This window comes from Trichosurus vulpecula, chromosome 1 (genome assembly GCF_011100635.1).
Source record: "Trichosurus vulpecula isolate mTriVul1 chromosome 1, mTriVul1.pri, whole genome shotgun sequence".
In the NCBI taxonomy this organism is placed as follows: Eukaryota; Metazoa; Chordata; class Mammalia; order Diprotodontia; family Phalangeridae; genus Trichosurus; species Trichosurus vulpecula.
Genome location: NC_050573.1, coordinates 404,156,560 through 404,176,344, shown reverse-complemented (window position 1 = coordinate 404,176,344; position 19,785 = coordinate 404,156,560). Strand labels below are relative to the sequence as shown.

Sequence of the window (19,785 nt, the reverse complement as noted above, 5' to 3'; positions counted from 1 at the left end):
GCTAGCTATTTAACTATTTAGCTGTTTCTTCCTCGTGGATTGTTTAGGACTCCCCTTAACTTCTATTGGCCAAAGAACTTTATAACTTTCACAAAGATCACTAGACTTAGAGTAAGAAGATCTAGATTTGAGTCCCAGTTCTCACAACTGTGACCTTGGGAAAATGATCAATCTCTGTGATTCTCAGTTTTGTCATTAGCAAAATGGAGATGTCTGTGGTACCAACCCCACAAGATTCTTGTAGGAATCAAATGAGAAAACAAATTACTTCACAGATTTGAGAGAGTTCTATAATTAATTATAAACATTATGCCATTATAAGAAAAGTAGGAAATCAGGTAGATCTAAGTCATGAATCAGACTGGGTTCTCACTTGGATCTGCAACTTTTCTTTCTACTCATTAGATTTAGCAAAACTTTGGTCACAGCTAGGGCAAACCAGTAACCTTTAGAGGCTGGCAATTTGGCATATTTGTTTCAGCTTTTTTTTTTAACACCCCAGGAAAGCTTTCAGCTTTACATCCTGTACAGGGAGGGCTGGAATACTACCAGGCTTCAACCGGAAGACATGACTTGCCATTCAGATAAACTGTAGCTGTTTGGAAGATTCTCCAGCAATGTGTCTCTTCCTGGATCCCAGGTACAGTTCAAGGTTTGTAAGTCTCGAGTTTGACAAGAAAAGTCCTTGGGCTCTTCAAGTACTCCTATGAACACAAACAAAAGCTGTTGAGAAAACTAAGGCTGAAGCCTTTAAACACAGGGGACATGAACATTGTGTTAATAATGATACTAATGGTGGACAGACCTAGACATTAAGTTTCCTCGAAGTTGAATAAGAACAGATCAGCCTCCTGGAATGCGGGGTGATCCCATCAGTCATCAATTCATTAATGACCATAGGTAGTGATCACATGTTGCCTGCTATTCCAGGTTCAATCTCCATCATATTCCTATGGCAACTCTATGGGTAAAAAATCAGGTCACTGCCCATCCTAAGCTGTGAACAGAAGCAGTATAGCACTAGTGGAAAGTCACTAGACCTGAAATCATGAGACCTGGCTTGGAGTCCTAGCTCTGTGGCCTCCTAGCTGCATGACTCTGGGAATATCATTTGACCTCTCTAGCTCTCAGTTTCTTCATCTGTGACGGGAAGATAAAACCACCTGTCCTATCTACCTCACAGAGTTGTTATGAGGATTGATGAGATCATACAGGTGTCACATTTGGTAAGAGTGAACTACAAATGTATTTTTCCTTCCTTCCATTCTTTGCCATGGCTGAGGAATTCACCCATAAGTAGCCAGCCCACTGAAGACGGGCTTCTCCACATTTGGCTATGCTGGTATTTAGAGAGCATCCTTTAAATCTTTCTAGTATGGTTGAACCTACCTAACCTTGGTGAACTCCCAAGACAACCCAAGTCACCTCCACTGACAGTGAGACTTTGGAGGAGGACTTCATTATTCATTAGTGATTTAATATAGCCCATGTTAAAGAGTCTAGGAGGTAACGTAGGTGAGGAACTGAGGGAAGGGCAAGTTTGGATTTTATCTCAGGTCTCCTGGGAAATTAGTTTTTTCAGTTGTGATTGCGGGGCAAAAGAATGGCTTTTCCTATTACAGGAAACATGCAGCCCCAGGCTAATGAAAGTCCTTTGGAGGTGAGGAAGTGAGAAAGAGTCATAAAAGTTGGATGTAGCCCAGCAACCCAAGATAAAACCACACGTGAGTCCTAGGAGATGAAGGCCTTTTAGTAAGGAATGGCAGAATGAAAGGACAGAGCAATAATGAGGCATGTAAGTGTATCCCTCAGCAAGAAATGTTAGTGATGGATGGGTAATCTGGCTGTAAAGTCAAGAATAGAATTTATTAACGTGTCTACTAGAAAAGAAGCAAACGTGAGCTTTGAAGTGAAAATTTAGATGTAACCTGTCCAAAAGGATATCATAATGTGGCTCATTTCCCATACTGTGTTTCAAAATAAGAATATTGGAGTATAGAGGGGTGGGACTAGGAAGTAGGTGATGGGAGGAACAGTGGGGGAAGAAGAAGGATTCCAGCCATGGGAGTAGAAGAAACAACAGTAAGAGAGCATGTCAGATTCCCAAGGCAGGGAAGCCAGGGATAGACTCTCCTGAGGCTCCCATATACCCCTAGGTATCCTGAGGGTTCTAATTCTGTCCACCCAACATTAATCGATCTTATGTATCCTCCATTCCTTCCCTCCTTCACCAGGGAATTCAGTTTATCTTCTGGGTAATGCTTTTGAGCCAGGACAGCAGCTGGGGTACCCATGCCACCTACTTCCTGGCCCTAATGTACTTTCTACAAATTCCTTTGCCCCAGGAGTAGTGGAGCCAAACACAGTGAAGGATGAGAAGCTGAGAAAGAAAATGAAGGAAACTCGTAATAAAATGCATAAACAGAACAAGCATTCTTTTTCCTCCTTCTCCTCTTCCAGCAATGACTCTGAATTCTGGGCCCTCTTCCAAAGTCCTACCATCTCAGCCCTCCCATCAAGTCTTGGATACCATATGGTGCTGGAGGAGGACAGCCCTGAAGATCCAACCTCAGCCCCTACCCCTTTGCCCAAGTTGCCTGGTGAAGGTGAGGAAAGGATCTCTATTGGTCTGAGAAAGAAGGGTGAGGAATGTGGTCTGGAAATGATAGTCTTAAGATAATAGGTGATTTTATGGGGAATGAGAACTACATTTACTAGTAGATTTTACAACCTACTCTACTCAGCCTATTGTCTGCTGAGAAAGAGATTTCCTCTGAATAGGATAATGTGGCTGCCATTTTGGAAACTCACCTTTTGTTGGACTTTTCTCATCCCAGTCATTTTCAGGCCTTACTCTACCTCTAAATAAGATTGTTTATCTCAGTCAAAAAAATAATGTTGGAATATATTGCAATTACAAAACATTTTTACATGTGTTCCTATTGGTCCTCATGACAACCCTGTGAGATAAGGTGGGGGCAATGTTAACACCCCCATTTTGCTGATGAACAAACTGAGGCTCAGAGATATGAGATCACTTGCTGGAAGTCACCCAGAGAGTGGCAGTGGGGGAGATTCAAATCCCAAGTCTTTTGCCTCCCAACTCCAGCAAGGACTTCTTACTGACCCTTATTGGTTAAAGAGTAAGGAAATGGTGTCACAGAAACTGTAGTAGGGGTGAAGAATGTAGTGGTAGTGGTGGTTATGGGGATCATGAAACAAAAGCAGTGCAAAGCTGCTGGCCTATACTGAGCTCACACCTAACACCACATAAATTGCATGAAACACTGTGAGTAACCTGGCATCTGCAAACATGTGTACCCTAGAAATGATGCCCAGTGGGTCCCGGGGCCTGATGATAGTCCAAATGACTGACTGAGCTGGGGGCAAAAGGGCTTGGGTTCACAGGATAGGAAAATCAGTTAAAGGAACTGAGGATGTCTAGTCTGGAGAAGAGACATCATGGTTATCTTCAGGGATTAAATTTGTTCCTCTTGATCCCAGATTGCAGAATTAGTACCAGTAGGTGAGATTTGCAAAGAGGCAGATTTAGGGCAAATGAAAAGAGAAACATCTGAATAACTAGGGGTGGGAAAAGGTGAAATATGCTACCCTGGAAGGTAGTAGATTTATTGTTACTAGAGGTCTTCAAGCAAAGTTTATACAACCCCTTTTGGAAAATGTTTGTAGAGGAGAATTCTTGTTCAGATATTCCAAAGTCTGAGTGTGTGGGTTATTAGGGAATATAGGGTAAGCACAGGTAAGTAGAGCCCCAGTTAGGGCTGTGCAAGCTTGATTTGACTAAGTCCTTTTAAAGAAAAAAAAAGTTTGGAGGCAATCAGGGTCAAGTGACTTGCCCAGGATTACACATCTAGTAAGTATCTGAGACCACATTTGAACTCAGATCCTTCTGACTCCAGGGCTGGTGCTCTATCCACTGTGCCACCTAGCTGCCCCTGACTAAGCATTTCTTCGGGTTAAGTTCACTTAGTGTATTTTCTACAGGCTTCTGTATAAGGGTGTTAATGTGTTTGTCAACTAAAGAGAATCACTAAAAATTGAAATGTTGTGCTTCTGGAGTCTATAACATTCTGATTTTGCCTTTAAGAGTTGGGGAGGGATGGACATACTAGCCAGCCCAGCCATGAGTGATTTCATCACATGGATGACAAACATCCTAGCTACTGAAGGAAGGGCATATTATTAAAAGATACTCTCCATCCTATGATTCTATGTCTCTCTTCAGCCACATTTCTGAGCCTTGACTGTACTTCTGAGTGAGTAGAAATAAATGGGAATTATTATAGGAGCCAAGTGGGGTTGACCAATAGTAGTACCCGTAGTTTTTATGTTTTTATAGTGCTGGTTTTTAGAGCATTGAAATGACCTTGGGGTAACTTTGATGTATCACTCTGAGAAATCTTCCTAAAAATCTTCTAGAGGCTAGTCTCTTAGTGAGGAACATCATGGCATATCAAGGCTATATATCATGGATACATAAGAGAAAAAAAGAAAAAATTTAAAGTTCAAGTCCTTACCTCCTACATATACGACAACACCCATGACAGAAGAGTTCAGCTTACAATAAGCATTTGATCCTTGTTTCCTAACAAAAGGAACATTATTCACTTCAAACATTGTCGTACGGGGGCTCAGTTTTATTCCCTGAACAGGATCCTTTTCATAAAAAAAATCTATTGTCTCATTATCTGCTGGGGAAGTGCAGCAAATGGTGACATTGGAATCTTCTTCAGCATACATGATATCAACAGGGAATATGCGTAATTGGCCTGAGTAGTCCTGCCCTAAAACGCAAAGCAAAAAATCAACAAGTCAGAATCTCCTGCACATTACGTGATTACAATGACAGCCCACACTTTTTCCTAGAACTCTCTAAAACTGCAACACACAGATGCTCTCCCCACAACCACCCTGTGGGGTAGAGAATAAAAATTATTACCTCCATTTTCAGTATAAGGTAACTGAGGCTCAGATAAGAAAAGGAACTTGCCAGCCTCACCACCAGTAAAATGTCAGAGCCAGGATTCAAACGCAGGTCCTCTGAGATTTCACATCTGGTATTCTACACTTCACTATTGGTCATGGAAACAGGAGGGTAGCAGCACCAAGCAGCCAACCATCAGCCAGTGGGATGCAAGCCAGGATCCCTGAAGGAAGCTGGAGGAGTTGGTGTTCACTACTTTTAAAGGCACATCACAGAGGCAACAAAAGCTGTAGCTGCAGGTACTTCCTATCAGAATCAGCACTCTCCTCCTCGCCAGCTCCTTCTTGGTAAACAAAGCTATTGATTCTTCTGTGCCTGGGCTTTATGGGCCTTATTTCTAGGCCCACTGATCACTTGTTTAATGGTTCCCTTTTCAGGTCAACAGGATAATTGCTTTATAAATTAAACATTTACCACTGGGATGGGCAGTCTGTCAAGTTTGAAAAGGGAGAATGGGGGAAGGTTCTAATCTACCAATATTATACTTCCATATAATAATAGTTATTATAAAAATATTTACTATAGACTTTATATGACATTTTAAGATTTACAAAGTGCTTTACAAATATTATCCCTTTTGAGGCTGGAAGGTAGGTGCTATTATTATCCCCATTTTGCAGATGGGTAAACTGAGGCATACAGAGGTCAAGTAACCTGTCCACGATTCCCACAGCTAGTAAGGGTCTGAGTCAGGATTTGAGCTCAGGTCTTCCTGACCTCAGGTCCAGGATTCTATCCACTGAGCCAGGCAGCTGCCTGCAAGTATCCCATCCCCAACAAGTCACATATGCCTCATGAGCAACAGTTGTTAGCAGCTGTCTGCCACCTACCTGCAATAATGGGTGTTTGGGAAATGATGTGCATTAATCCAGTGGCCTGCAGTGGCCTGATTGAGTTCTGGTGTGATAGACATGGTGAGGTCAGCAGAAGCAGACAGAATACATAGGTCAGAGCCATGCAAACCTTCTTTGACAAAGCACTTAGCCCGGCGCTTAACCTGGCCCATAGAAAGGGCTTAATAAATATGGCTGTCTGAATAAGCATTTCCTAGGGACATGAGCAATATTGATGAGATGTGTTTTCTAGAATCTTCCAGAAGCACAATATGTTTTAAAGCTTAGAAGAAGGATCCACAAAAAATGAAACAATGAATTAATGATGTGATTTCCCTAGAATAGAGCTAAAATTGAGAATGAAAGAATATTCAAAACCGACCTTTTACAATGCATCTTTTAAAACGTAGCTGATATGTTTACACTCTTAAGTATGAATAAGCTTCAAAACTCTGTCCTAATCTTCCCAGATGGAAGCAGATACTCAAGAATTGTAAGTTAATATTTTAACTATAAAAGCATTTTACTTTAGCCTGACATCTAAGGGAAACAATAAGGCATTTAACATACATTTCAAGAACTGGGGAGAGAGAGGGGTTCTCTACCCATGGTGTCTCCAATATAATAAACTACAGATAGGACAACTCCCTCTTCATGCAGATTGCCATTCTTCTATAACACACAGTCTTAGAGACTTGCCAGTGATGCCAATGGGTTAAATAATAATAGATACCTTATATAATGTGCCTCAAGGTTTGCAAAACACTTTACATATATTATCTCATGTGTTCCTCACAACAACCCTAAGAGATCATTCCCATTTTAGAGATAAGAAAACTAAGGCAGAGAGGTTAAGTAAACTGACCAGGGTCACGCAGCTAGAAAGTATTTGAAGCAGGATTTGAACTCAAGTCTTTCTGACTCCAAGGTCAGGCCCTTCTAATTTCTGGTTAAATGACTTGACCATGGTCAACATAGCCAGTATATGTTAGAGACAGAGTCTTCCAAACTCCAAGGCTTCCTGACTCTTCCATGCTATGAATATTTTGGTGTGGGGGGCTTAATAAATGTTTATTAAATTGAAGTCAAGAGAGGTAAATAGGGAGAGCAAGAAAGTAAGTCAAATGATAGTGATATTGGCAATAAGGTGTTTAGAATGAGGATGTGCTGGGTGGTTAGACAAATAGTGAGGAAATTGTTCTAATGTACAGGCTGCCTCTACCACCCAGCTGTTTGGAGTTCGGTTCTCTGCCTCCATTGGAGTCCTTTCATGATCCCCATGCAAGAAATGCTGCTCTATCTACAGCAGGGGTTCCTAACTTGGAGCTGGGTCCAGGGATAGAAATCTGTCAACTTCTATAGGAAATAAAAATTACATTTTTAGTTCCCTTTGTAACCTTATGCATTTCATTTTCTGAATTTAAAATAGGCTTCACCAAATTGCCAGATGGGTCCATGACACACAAACAAGGCGAACAACCCCTGCTCTAGTTATGTCATCTGCTGTTTTAGGCCAAGTTCAAATGGCTCAAAAGACATGGAATTTTAGCAATTAAAGCAAAGAATTCAGGCATTGCAGAGAATCAAACTATGAAACTCAAAGGATAGTGAAAGGGAAAAGAAGATAAAAAATAGTGGTAGATAAACTTAGAAGACAGGAAGATTTAATAGTTGCAAGGGCAGGGGGACAAGAAGTTGTACAGAATCATTTCCCAATGTCCAGTTGTGCATGTAATACCTCTGACACTGTACCCCACCAGCTCCTCCTTTACTCCATCTTTAATGATAAGGCAGCCCTTGTGCTGGCCAAGACCAATCCCTCTCCATGAACCACCGATGCCATCTCCTCCCATCTTCTGCAGAGGATTGCCCCAATGGTTATCCCCACTCTCTCTAACCTTCAATCTCTCCTTGTCTTCTGACTCTTCCTATTGTCTCCAAATAAACCCAAGTTTGTCTGAATCATCCTTAACAAACCATCACTAAATCTTACCATGCCTGCCAGATACCATCCTATATTTCCCTTCTCCTTTTCACTTAAGTTCCTTGAAAAAAAGAACAACTACAATTAGTGCCTCCACTTCCTCTTTGTTCACTCTCTTCAAAATCCTCTGACCTCATCATTCTTCTGACCTCATCATTCAATTGAAATCGACTTTCCAAAGTTATTGTGAGTTCTTCATTGTCAAATCTAACGGCCTCTTCTTGATCCTCATCCTTCTTTACCCCTATGCTGCCCCTGACATTGCTGATCACCTCTTACTCCTGGATACTCTCTCCCTTCTGGGGTTTTGAGACTTCTGATTCTCTTTCTTCACATCTGACTGCTTCTCAGTCTCTTTTGTTGCATCTTCACCCATACCATACCCATTACCAGTGGGTGTAAACCAAGGTTTTTTCCTGGGCTCCATTCTTTTGTCTTCCTATACTCTCTTACTTAATAATCTCATTTGCTCCTATGGGTTCAATTATTATCTCTATGCAGGTGATTTCCAGGTGTATATATCCAACCTTAGTCTCTCCTGAGCTTCAGGCCTGAATCGTCAACTGCCTGTTGGATGCTTTGAACTAGATGTTCCATAGACATCTAACATTCCATCTGTCCAAAACACTCTTTCCCCCAAACCTTCCCTTCTTCTGAACTTCCCTACTGTTGAGGGCACTACCATCTTTCCAGCTACCTAGGTTCTACATATCAATGTCACAGTCAAATCTGATAACAAATCTTGTAATTTCTTTTGTGGCAACATCTACCATACATGTCCATTGCTTTCCACTCCCATTGCTGTCACTCTAATTCACACCCTCATTTTTGCTGTTGAGTCATTTCAATCACATCCACTCTTCGTGAGTCACTTGGGGTTTTCCTGACAGAGATCCTGGACTGTTTTGCCGTTTTTTTCTCCATCTCATGAAGATGAAGAAATTGAGGCAAATAGGGCTAAGTGGCTTGCCCAGGATCACACAGCTAGTAAGTGTCTGAAGCTGGATTTGAACTTAGGATGATGAGTCTTCCTGTTTCTAGACCTGACACTCTATTCACTGAACCACCTGGCTGCCCAGCTCAGGCCCTCATCACCTTTCAAATGGACTACTGTAATAGCCTTTTAACTCATCTTTCTGCCTTCCATATCTCCTCACTCCAATCCATCCTCCAACTCATTTGCTAAATAAAGATTTGGTTATATCAGTACCCTATTCTATAAACTCCAGTGGCTCCTTATCACATCCAAAATCAAATATAGAGTCCCTTGTTTGGTATTTAAAGCTCTTCAGAGCCTGGCCCCTTTCTACCTCTCCAATCTTCTTGTATTCTACTCTTCTCCATGTGCTCTATGATTCAGTCACACTGACCTTTTTGCTCTTCCTCAGAAACAAGGCTCCATCTCCTGGCCTTGCGGTGTGCCACTGACAGCTCCCCATACCTAGAATGCTCTCATAGATTTTTCATAGAATCCATGGCTTCCTTCAGACTCATCTTAAGGCAGTGTGCCAAAACTCTTCCAGGAGCCTTTTCCTGGTTCCCCCAGCAACTCCTGCCATCCTCAATAAGGTTACTTTTTATTTACTCTGCATCTTATACGTTCTAATGAAAAATATGTGTATGTGTGTATGTCCCTCATTAGAATGTAAGTTTCTTTTTGCTTTATAGTTAAATCCCTGATGCTTAGCACAGTGCCTAGAACATGCCAAGTACTTAAAAAATGTTTGTTGATTAAAACTTTTTTTTTGTAAATTGGTAGGTTGGTAAAATTTTCCAGTAAAAAAGAGGCAAATTCAGCTGCAATTGTGCTAGTAATAGCATCATTACTAATTATGACAATCCCCAACTCTCTGATCACAAGAAGACTCAGACTAGCATTTTAATATAATATTTTAAAGGATGTCCTAGTATCCCATAGCTTTAAATTATCAGGGTATTTGTTTTTGATTTTTATTGTTATCTTTTGTTTTTACATCACTTAGATTTCCCTCTGAATCCCTCCCCCTTTTCCCTGCCAAAGAGCTACACCTTACAATAAAGGATTTCAGGGGAAGATGGAAGTCAGCAAAATTATTGTTTGATATATCAAAAATGTGACATATGTGCTGTTGTATACCTATGAACCTCTGCAAAGGAATGGAGGTTGGGGGCTGACGGCAAATGAAAGGCATAATTTTTTTAAAAAAGATTTTGAAACTATATGATCACTCTTCTCATTAACCAGATACATGAAATTCCTCAGAGTATGACTGAGCAACCCTAAACCTATCATTGACTTTCCAGGCCAGCTGTTTCCTGTTTATAAGAAGCAAGTCCTTTTTACAGGAAAGGACGTTGTTTATTTAAACTATTAGAGGGGGCAAAAAAAAAACTGGGAAAGCAGTAGGATGAATATATCCAAGTTATGAAAGTTATTACATATTTGGATAAATTATACTAATGAGTTCAAGAGAGCCATTAAAATAACCAAAAGTCTTAGGTTTCTACTGTGTACTAAGGTACACAGCTGCCCAGGGCTGGGCCCTAGGAAAGTGTGAAGTAGGCTAAGCGTGCCTCTGGCTCGAGGTAACCAGCAACTGGTATCTTCATGCTGCTCAAGCCCTCTCCCCTTTTCTCCCCACTAGCTGACTTTCCTGTGCTTCTCAGACAACTACCCTAACCACCAGACTTTCCCCCAAAACTCCAACAACACTGTCCTTTCAACCATGTGGTTGGACTTTATTCCTTCCAGGTCCTACTTTCTGAAGTGAGTTCACTTGATAAACTAGTCCTGGTGGGGTGTTAATGGGTTCATGCTTTGTTCTTCCCAGACAACACTTAAATTTTAGTTCTCCTAAAGATAAATTGCCATAAATAACACACATTCAACTGGGTATGGAAATCTATCTTATCCTACAGGAAAGTGGGGTGGGGCGGGGAGAGGGGATAAGAGAGGGGAGATAATAGAAGGGACTGCAGATTGGGGGAAGGGGCAATCAGAAAGCAAAGGCTTTTGTGGAGGGGCAGGTCAAAAGAGAGAATAGAATAAATGGAGGGCGGGACAGGATAGAGGGTAATATATAGTTAGTCTTTCACAACATGACTGTTATGGAAGTGTTTGCATGACTACACATGTATAACCTGTATCGAACTGCTTGCCTTCTCAATGAGGGTGGGTGGGGAGGGAGGAAGGGAGAGAGTGCGGAACTCAAGGCTTTAAAAATGAATGTTAAAAATTGTTTTACATGCAATTGGGAAATAAGATATATAAGCAATGGGGCATAGAAATCTGTCTACAGGAAAATAGAAGGGAAGGGGATAAGAGAAGGGGGTGAGGGGTAATAGAAGGGAGGGCAGATTGGACAAAGAGGTAATCAAGATGCATGCTGTCCTGGGGTGGGGGGAGGGGACAGATGGGGAGAAAATTTGGAACTCAGAATCTTGTGGAAGTGAAGGTGGAAAACTGAAAATAAATAAATTTATATAAAAAAAGAAAATAAAAAAATAAATTGTCATAACCTAAAGAAATGGTTTTAATGGTGGGTGAAAGATTTGGACATAGATTGGCCTCTGGAGGCCCCTCAATAACAATACAGAAGAAATGAGATGATAATAACAGCAGCAGTAATACAAAAATGTCAAAGCTAACAATTCCCTTTTATGTGGTGCTTCACACTTTATAAAGTGTCTTCCTAACAACTCCAAGAGGTAATTGAGGATTAGAAGGGTTAAATGAGTAATTGGGTTCAACTCATACTTCTGATGTTTCCTACCTCTGTGAACCTGGACAAATCACTTACTTTCCTTGATCCTCAGGTTCCTCATCTGCACAATGAGGTCCCTTCCAGCTCTAGATCTATGATCCATGGGAACTTCTAGTGATATCAGTTTGAACACCCATCTAGCTATAAATCACCTAATATTAGGAGACCATGTTTTAAAAGCCTTTTTCTTCTTACCCTCTGATTCCACCCATTGGCTCCAGGGACTCCAGATCCTAGACTCTGGGAATCTTTCATCATCCACCATACTTCTGATTCTTACAAAATGAGAAGTGCATTCTAAAGGGAGCACTGAATGCCAAGACCACTGTAGGGTTTCATTAGGCTTCAAAGTTGTGGTATAATTTTTCTGAAAAACAAAGAAAAGGAGAATGAATGTCAAAACCAGTAGACGTTCTGAACCAAAGCTGGGCTGGAATAACAGGATCTATACTGAACAATAAAATGTCTTAACTGCCACAAAGTGGTGCTGGATTGAAAAATAAGCATAAAACCTGCGGCTATCATCTTAGCAAACAAGGTGGGGGACTGGTGAGAACGAAAAATGCGGAGCTAAGAGAAATAAGAAGTCCAAGACTGGCACTAAGAGGCTGCTGGCCAATCTCAAGCTATAAGAACATTGTGACAGGTCAAAAAACAATTTAGGCTCTCTCATTCTAATTTGTTAACTGTCAGAGTCTTGTGGTTGCTGATTGTCTTTCTAACATAGAGAGTCTAAGGAAAGGTCCAGAAGGTAATATCCAGGGCTGTTTGCTGAATTTGTGAGAGTTATTATCTCCCAGGCCTACTCTACGGGTAGGATCTTTGACAGCTTACAGAGCAGATCAAGGTACAAGTAATCCCCATAGGATACCTGACACAGTCACCTACCGGCCCTGCTCTGCTCTGTTCTCTTAAGAGAAGCCCTCACCTGGCTCTCTTGCTCCCCTTCTCAGCTCTACAGCCATATACATAAAGATCAGAAAGTAAACTGGAACTATCCCCTACAGCAACAAATCATGAATACCCTTTGTCTCAGCAAAACCTCTACTAGGCTCCCATCACCTCCAGGATCGAATAGAAAATCTTATGTTTAACACTCAAAACACTTCATCACCTATTCCCTTCACATACCTTTCTAGTCTTTTTATTTTTTTATGAAATAAAATTCAATGATAAAAAACTAAGTGAATGTCAGATAACATTTATTTACTAGCACGTATTCAAAATATCTTACTAATCCACATCTCATTAGGCAAATCTTTTATCTCATTAGATATTCTGCAATTTATGCAAAAGATAAGATGCTGCTGATGAAAGACAACATATGAATCTAAATACAGTAAAAAGGATAGTAGGAGAGTCAGGTTAATTGAAAACAGACATCCTGATATATTCCAATATGTAAATTACATATTACAGCTTTTCTTCAATTACTTCTATATTTTCTTTGGCATCAACTGTATATCCATGCCTAGTACATTCCAGAACTGAAACTTTTACCTACAAGTATCAATGATTCAGATCCAAACTAGATAGGATCAGTGCTATTGAACAAATATTTACTCTAATGACAAATTCCCAAATAGCCATCTCTGAAGTGGAAGGCACTGTATCCCCTCTATACAGTTCCTTAGTCCCTTAGGAGAGTGGTCTCAGACCCAAGGTGGTGACTACAAATCATCTCTACCACCATATCTACTTCTAGTTGAGGGAAAGCTGATAGATGAGTTGCTTCCTTCCTTTCAGGACATAACATCTCAGCTGCTGGGTCGATCCATTCCTGAGCCAGGTCAAGTAGGTCTCTCTTCAGGGCTGGCTTCTCATTGGGCTTGACTACGGGACTTCTGGTGGTTCTTCTGACTTTTGGAGAATCAGGTCAGTCAGGTCTATTCCACCTCTGATGCTCATTACCTTTTCATGCTTTTCTTGATTCTTATGTTTGAAAGTCAAACTTTCTATTCAGCTCTGGTCTTTTCACTGAGAAAGCTTAAAAGTCCTCTATTTTATTGAAAATCCATATTTTGCCTTGGAGCATAATACTCAGTTTTGCTGGGTAGGTGATTCTTGGTTTTAATCCTAGCTCCATTGACCTCCAGAATATCATGTTCCAAGCCCTTTGATCCCTTAATGTAGAAGCTGCTAGGTCTTGTGTTATCCTAATTGTGTTTCCAAAATACTCAAATTGTTTCACTCTGGCTACTTGCAGTATTTTCTCCTTGATCTGGGAGCTCTGGAATTTGGCAACAATATTCCTAGGAGTTTTCTTTTTGGGATCTTTTTCAGGAGGCAATCGGTAGATTCTTTCAGTTTCTATTTTACCCTCTAGCTCTAGAATATCAGGACAGTTTTCCTTGATAATTTCTTGAAAGATGATATCTAGGCTCTTTTTTGATCATGGCTTTCAGGTAGTCCAATAATTTTTAAATGATCTCTCCCGGATCTATTTTCCAGGTCAGGGTCAATGGTTTTTCCAATCATTCCTTTGGTTCTGTTTTATAAACTCTTGATTTCTCATAAAGTCACTAGCTTCTACTTGCTCCAATCTCATTTTTAAGGTAGTATTTTCTTCAGTGGTCTTTTGGACCTCCTTTTCTATTTGGCTAATTCTGCCTTTCAAGGCATTCTTCTCCTCACTGGCTTTTTGGAGCTCCTTTGCCATTTGAGTTAGTCTATTTTTTAAGGTGTTATTTTCTTCAGTATTTTTTTGGGTCTCCTTTAGCCAGCCATTGACTTGTTTTTCATGATTTTCTCTTTTCTCATTTCTCTTCCCAATTTTTCCTCTACTTCTCTAACTTGCTTTTTCAAATCCTTTTTGAGCTCTTCCATGGCCTGAGACCAGTTCATGTTTTTCTTGGAGGCTTTTGATGTAGGCTCTTTGACTTTGCTGACTTCTTCTGGCTGTATGTTTTGGTCTTCTTTGTCACTAAAGAAAGATTCCAAAGTGTGAGACTGAATCTGAGTGCGTTTTTGCTGCCTGGCCATGTTCCCAGCCAACTTACTTGACCCTTGAGTTTTTCGCCGGGGTATGACTGCTTGTAGAGTATAGAATACTTTGTCCCAAGCTTGACGGGATATGCTGTTGTTTTCAGAGCTATTTCTACACAGCAAGCTCTGCCACACTAGTGCTACTCCTCCCCCAAGAAACCCCTCACTCTCAGATCCGCCACTTAATTCCTCCCACCAGGTGGGCTTGGGGCTGGAAGCAACTGTAGCTGTAGCTCTGTAAGCAGCCTCAGAGCTGCACCACCTCCTCTGCCCCCGGGGTGGTGGCAGAACCACCAACTCCTTTCACTTTGTCCCCTGCAGTTTTTCCCACTAACCTTCTCTGTTGTCTTTGGTGTTTGTGGGTTGAGAAGTCTGATAACTGCCACAGCTCACTGATTCAGGGTGCTAGGGCCTACTCCGCCCAGTTCCCTATCTGGTTGGTCCTGGCACAGCCCACTCTGGGCTCTGCTCCCCTCTGCTCCCAGCTCCGTGCGATACACCTTACCCAGAGACCATCCAGGCTGTCCTGGGCTGGATCCCTGCTTCCTTCTGCTATTTTGTGGGTTCTGCAGTTCTAGAATTTGTTCAGAGCCATATTTATAGGTGTTTGGAGGGACCTGGGGTGGAGCTCACACAAGTCCCTGCTTTCCAGCAGCCATCTTGGCTCCGCCCCCCCTTTCCAGACTTCTTATACCTTACAACCCCACCCTTACTCCCTACCCCCATGTACTCTGTGATCCAGGCTCATCAGTCTCCTGGATGTTCCTCAAATAAGACACTTCATCTCCTGACTCTGGGTGTTTTCTCTGGCTGTTTCCCATACCTGGAATCTTCTCCCTCCTTATCTCCAATAGTCCTGGCTTCCTTCAAATTAAAAGCCCACCTTGTATAAGACCCCCCTTCAGCCTTCCCTCTGCTTATTACTTGCAATTTTTCATATAGATATAGATAGATATCCTGTGCATATATATGCGTAAGTATATGTGTGTATGTATGTGCGTGTGTGTGTGTCTATATATATATATATATATATATATATATATATATATATACATATACATATATATATATATATATCTTCTATGTGGGTGTCTGTGTATCCTGTACACAGATAGATAAGAGAAAGAGAGAGTTACTGTGTTGTTTGCATGTTGTCTCCCTTGGTAGGCTGTGAGCCAGTGGCAAACACAGGCTAGGTGACTTGCCCAGGGCCACACAGCTAGGACGTTTCTGAGGCTGGATTTAAACTCAGGTCTTCCTGACTCCCAACACAGTGCTCTATACACTGTGTCACCTAGCTGCCCCATATTCCCTAATGGCAGCTATATTGACTAGTGGTAGCTATAATAACAATTTCTTCCTATGGGTCTTCCTTCTTGTCTTTTTCTTAAAGGGTTTAGGAGTACTAAAGACAGTTCTCATTATTCCCTTCAGGGTACTCCAAAAGGTATGTGTGTATGGCAGGGTGGGAGGGGCACTGTCAGCTCTTTACCTTCTTGCTTCTTGCTATAGATCTCTGCCTGAGACAGTGGCATGGATGTTAAGGTCCTGTCTACCAGGGGATTCTCCTCATCCTTGTTAGGAAGGACTCCTGGACTGTTCTGCTTCTCATCAGGAGGCTGTCTGCCAATAGGTTGTCTTATGGTTCCACCCAGGATACATGGGAGGGGTTCAAGCCTTGCCTCTATGAACCAGGTTTAGAAAAAGTTCATTAACCCAAGCCCATGCAACACAGGAATCGGGCTGCCTGAGCCACCACAAACCAAATACTACCCTTGAGGAGGCTATCCTGACCATCCTCCAGACTACCTGGCCAGAGTAATTTGCCCACTAAGTTATCATCTGGGTCAGAGGAATGAGGTCCTGCTGCACTTTCTCTCATAGGGTTTCCTTAAGCTGTGACCACTCTGGTAGATAATCTTCCAGAGATGAAGCTCCCATTTCAATATTAAGCTGGAAGTAAGGTAATTTCAGGGTTCCCTATTTCCATAAGTGCTGTCTTTATTATAGTCCTAGTCCAGAGCTCCTAACACTGCTGAACTTGATGACGAGCGATGGCATCCTCATAAAGTAGGTCTTGGCAAATGCAGTATTTCCATCTCTTAATGGTTGAAAACTTCCCTCTGATCACCATCTGTGGGCCACTCTGATAATTCAATATATTCTATCTGGCCCCAAACTTGCCCCTTCTTTCTGTCCTCCACGTGGTCATTTAGTAGTATGGTCACATCAACCAAGGCTGCCACAACTCTAAGCCTAACATTCTCTGCCAAATAGCCCTTCAAATTCTCACATGCCCATCTGTAAGAGTTCTGTCATTCCTCAAATGCCCCTCAACCGAAAGAATTTGCCAATACAAGGAAAAAGCAATGCATTCCCTCATTGTACTCCCGAGAGTAGTTACAGATAAATCTTGTTCACCTTTTCCTCTTGAAATCCTTGATTTCTTTTAAGACTCAGATCAAATTCTGCTTTCTGTATGAAGCCTTTCTAGGGTCCTCTTAGGAGCTAGTGCCTTCCTCTTCAAGGTTATCTTTTACCTGATTTATATGTGTTTAGTACATAGTGTACCTACATATGTGTTTTGTATGTATTTGTACATATATGTGTTGCCTCCCCCATTAGCATGTAAGTTCTTGAGGGCAGGGACTGTGTTACCTCTGCTTTTGTGTCCCTAGTGCCTAGCACAGTCACAGAGGTGACATATTGGTGTTTCGTTAATGCTTGCTTGCCTGATAGTTCAAATCACCAGAAACTGCCACAAACTACTCAAAGCTCCCTAGCCAGGGGCTCCCCTCTACCATCAAATGAACTGTCCATTTCAGGACCCTTCCTAATTTCCCTGTCCTGGAGGATGTTATTCTCACTACCACTACAAATACCAAAAATGTATCCACCTGGCAGACTATAAGCCCTCACATGCTTCATTTTTGTGCTTGTACCCATACACCTCACACCATCTTAACAAGTGCTTGCTGAATTGATCTACCTTTTAAAAATATGGTAGAAGTAAAGATTTTTTTAATAGAAAATAACACAAGAAATAACACAATAGGAAATTATTCCTTTCTGGGAAATCTTGGTTCAGGACAGTCAAACTTCCATTTATGAGTTAGTTCTCCTGTGGCATACAAGAAATTCACAGGCACTCACAAGCCACTATTTGCTCCTTTTCCAATCAATTATCCAGTAAACACTCCACCAAGCTTCTGGTTCTTACTGTCCAGCCAAAGTTGGTACCTAGAAACAGTGGTCACATGAGGCAGCCCACTTTAAGGTATCCTTGTAGGTCACAGTCACATGCAGGACATCTAACATGGCTCTTTTGGGACAACATGCTTAATTTTGACTATGAATTGAACTAGAAACTTTGGGTTAAGTCTTCCTAAAATATAGTTTTAACAGGCTCAGCATTCAATAGTCTAAAAGGATAAAGCCCAAACTCCTTAGTTACCCTTCATAATTAGACCTTTCCAAATTTCTCTCTCATAACTTTCTTTTCTTTTCTTCTGGAGGGGGGAAGACAAGGCAATTGGGGTTAAGTGACTTTCCCAAGGTCACACAGCTAGTAAGTGTGTCAAGCATCTGAGGCCGGATCCTGACTCCAGGGCCAGTGCTTTATTCACTCTGCACCACCTAGCTCCCCTCTCATAACTTTTCTATGTGAACTCTCTAATCCAGCTATCTGGTCTCCAGATATAACTGGTGTTTTCCTATCCGTATACTGATGTTTAAGTTGTTCCTCCTGCCTTTCCCTGCATCTCTACTCATCAAATTCCAACCAAATATTCAAGGTCTTGTTCAAACCCTACCTCCTCCAGAAACCTTTATTTGATTATCTCTCCAGCCTCTAAATTCTTATTACCTACACAAATACACATACTATAAACATTTATTAAGCTCTTGCAGTATGCAGAGCATTAAGACATAAAGTTTAGTTAAGATAAGGTTCTCACCCTCTAGGAGCTTACAGCTTTGTCAAAGTTGAGATAGCACTGCAGAGAAACATAATGTAGTGCTTTATAGATGTGGCTAACCCCTTTAACTAGACTAAGCTCCATGAATGTCTATGTTTCATATTTCTTTGTATCTCTGGCAGCATATAGCCATAATACACAGCACGCATAGGATACAGTCAAAAATCAGATTTAAAGCTGGAAGAGACCTTAGAGATCATGCACTCCAGCCTCACCATTTTAAAGATAAGAAAACTGAGACCCAGAGAAGTTAAAAGTAAAAGTAAATAGCAGAGCCAGGGTTTCAGCCCAAGATCTCAGATCTAGTGCTTTTCCCACTACACTCCATCATCATTCCTCATGAGTTCCCACTCTATCCTGTAAAATACTGCAGTAGGCAGGCACCTTCTCTATTCTTCTTTCCTTATGGACAGAAAAAGGAGACAACAAGCCAATTTCACACCAGAGCAGAGCTCTTTCTGTGCTCAAGCTTCTTACATGTAAGGAGAGCCCTACATAGGAATATAAGGAAGCCAAGAAGCCACACCAAACATAGGCTACTCTTTGCCCCATACCTCCTTCTTCAGGATGCCCACAGACAGTAATACACAAATGCACGAACATTTTAGTGAAATCTTACCAATAAGCACTGACCACATCAGCACACACCTGTATCAATTCTTCCTTCTCCCCTCCCCACGTAGAGAAGTGGGACCTGTGATTGTTTTAACTTTGTTGTATCATTTTATTCTTTGGATTATGCCCTTTATGACCAGATATTCAAGTTACATACCTTTCATTATGTAATAAGAGCAAATGGTTTCATTGTGCTCCAATATTATTTAAGAAAAATATATCGCTAATGGTAACCACAAGTGTAGTGTGTACTATAATGCAACATAATTTGTGTTGCATTGATTTACCGTGGCTTTTTGCGGGGCCTTGAGCCTGTTCTCCACTAATGACTAATGGAGTTTTCCTGGTTTTTGTGGAGCTGTGAATGGAGATCACATGCCACCACAACCATGGTCTGATTTTTTTTTTAAAGAGATGGTCTCCCAAGGCAGAACTTTTCTTAACTGAAGTTTCAGCTTGAATTAAGACCTTCTAGTGATAAGTGACTCTCAACAAACTGATACACAGACTCTTAACATTTATTAAATCTGTTTATGGAAGTACTCTACTGGACACTAAAGCAAAAGCTTTATTATAAAGACTAAATTAGACTATATATCAGCTTCTAAGCTTAATAAGACTATTTATTAACCCACCATTCATC

The 19,785-nt window shown here is 41.2% G+C and overlaps 1 protein-coding gene across 1 annotated transcript in view; it reads right to left on the bottom strand.

The window, feature by feature from the left end:
- OSMR (oncostatin M receptor) overlaps positions 1–19,785 on the bottom strand; it is an 83,699-nt gene that overhangs the window by 30,753 nt on the left and 33,161 nt on the right. Inside the window, exons 5-7 of the mRNA XM_036741180.1 lie at positions 11,761–11,932; positions 4,539–4,805; positions 578–704 (exon numbers count right to left, since the gene is read on the bottom strand). Of these exons, the coding sequence (XP_036597075.1) occupies positions 578–704; positions 4,539–4,805; positions 11,761–11,932 (566 nt within the window). The remainder of the gene's footprint in view (positions 1–577; positions 705–4,538; positions 4,806–11,760; positions 11,933–19,785) is intronic.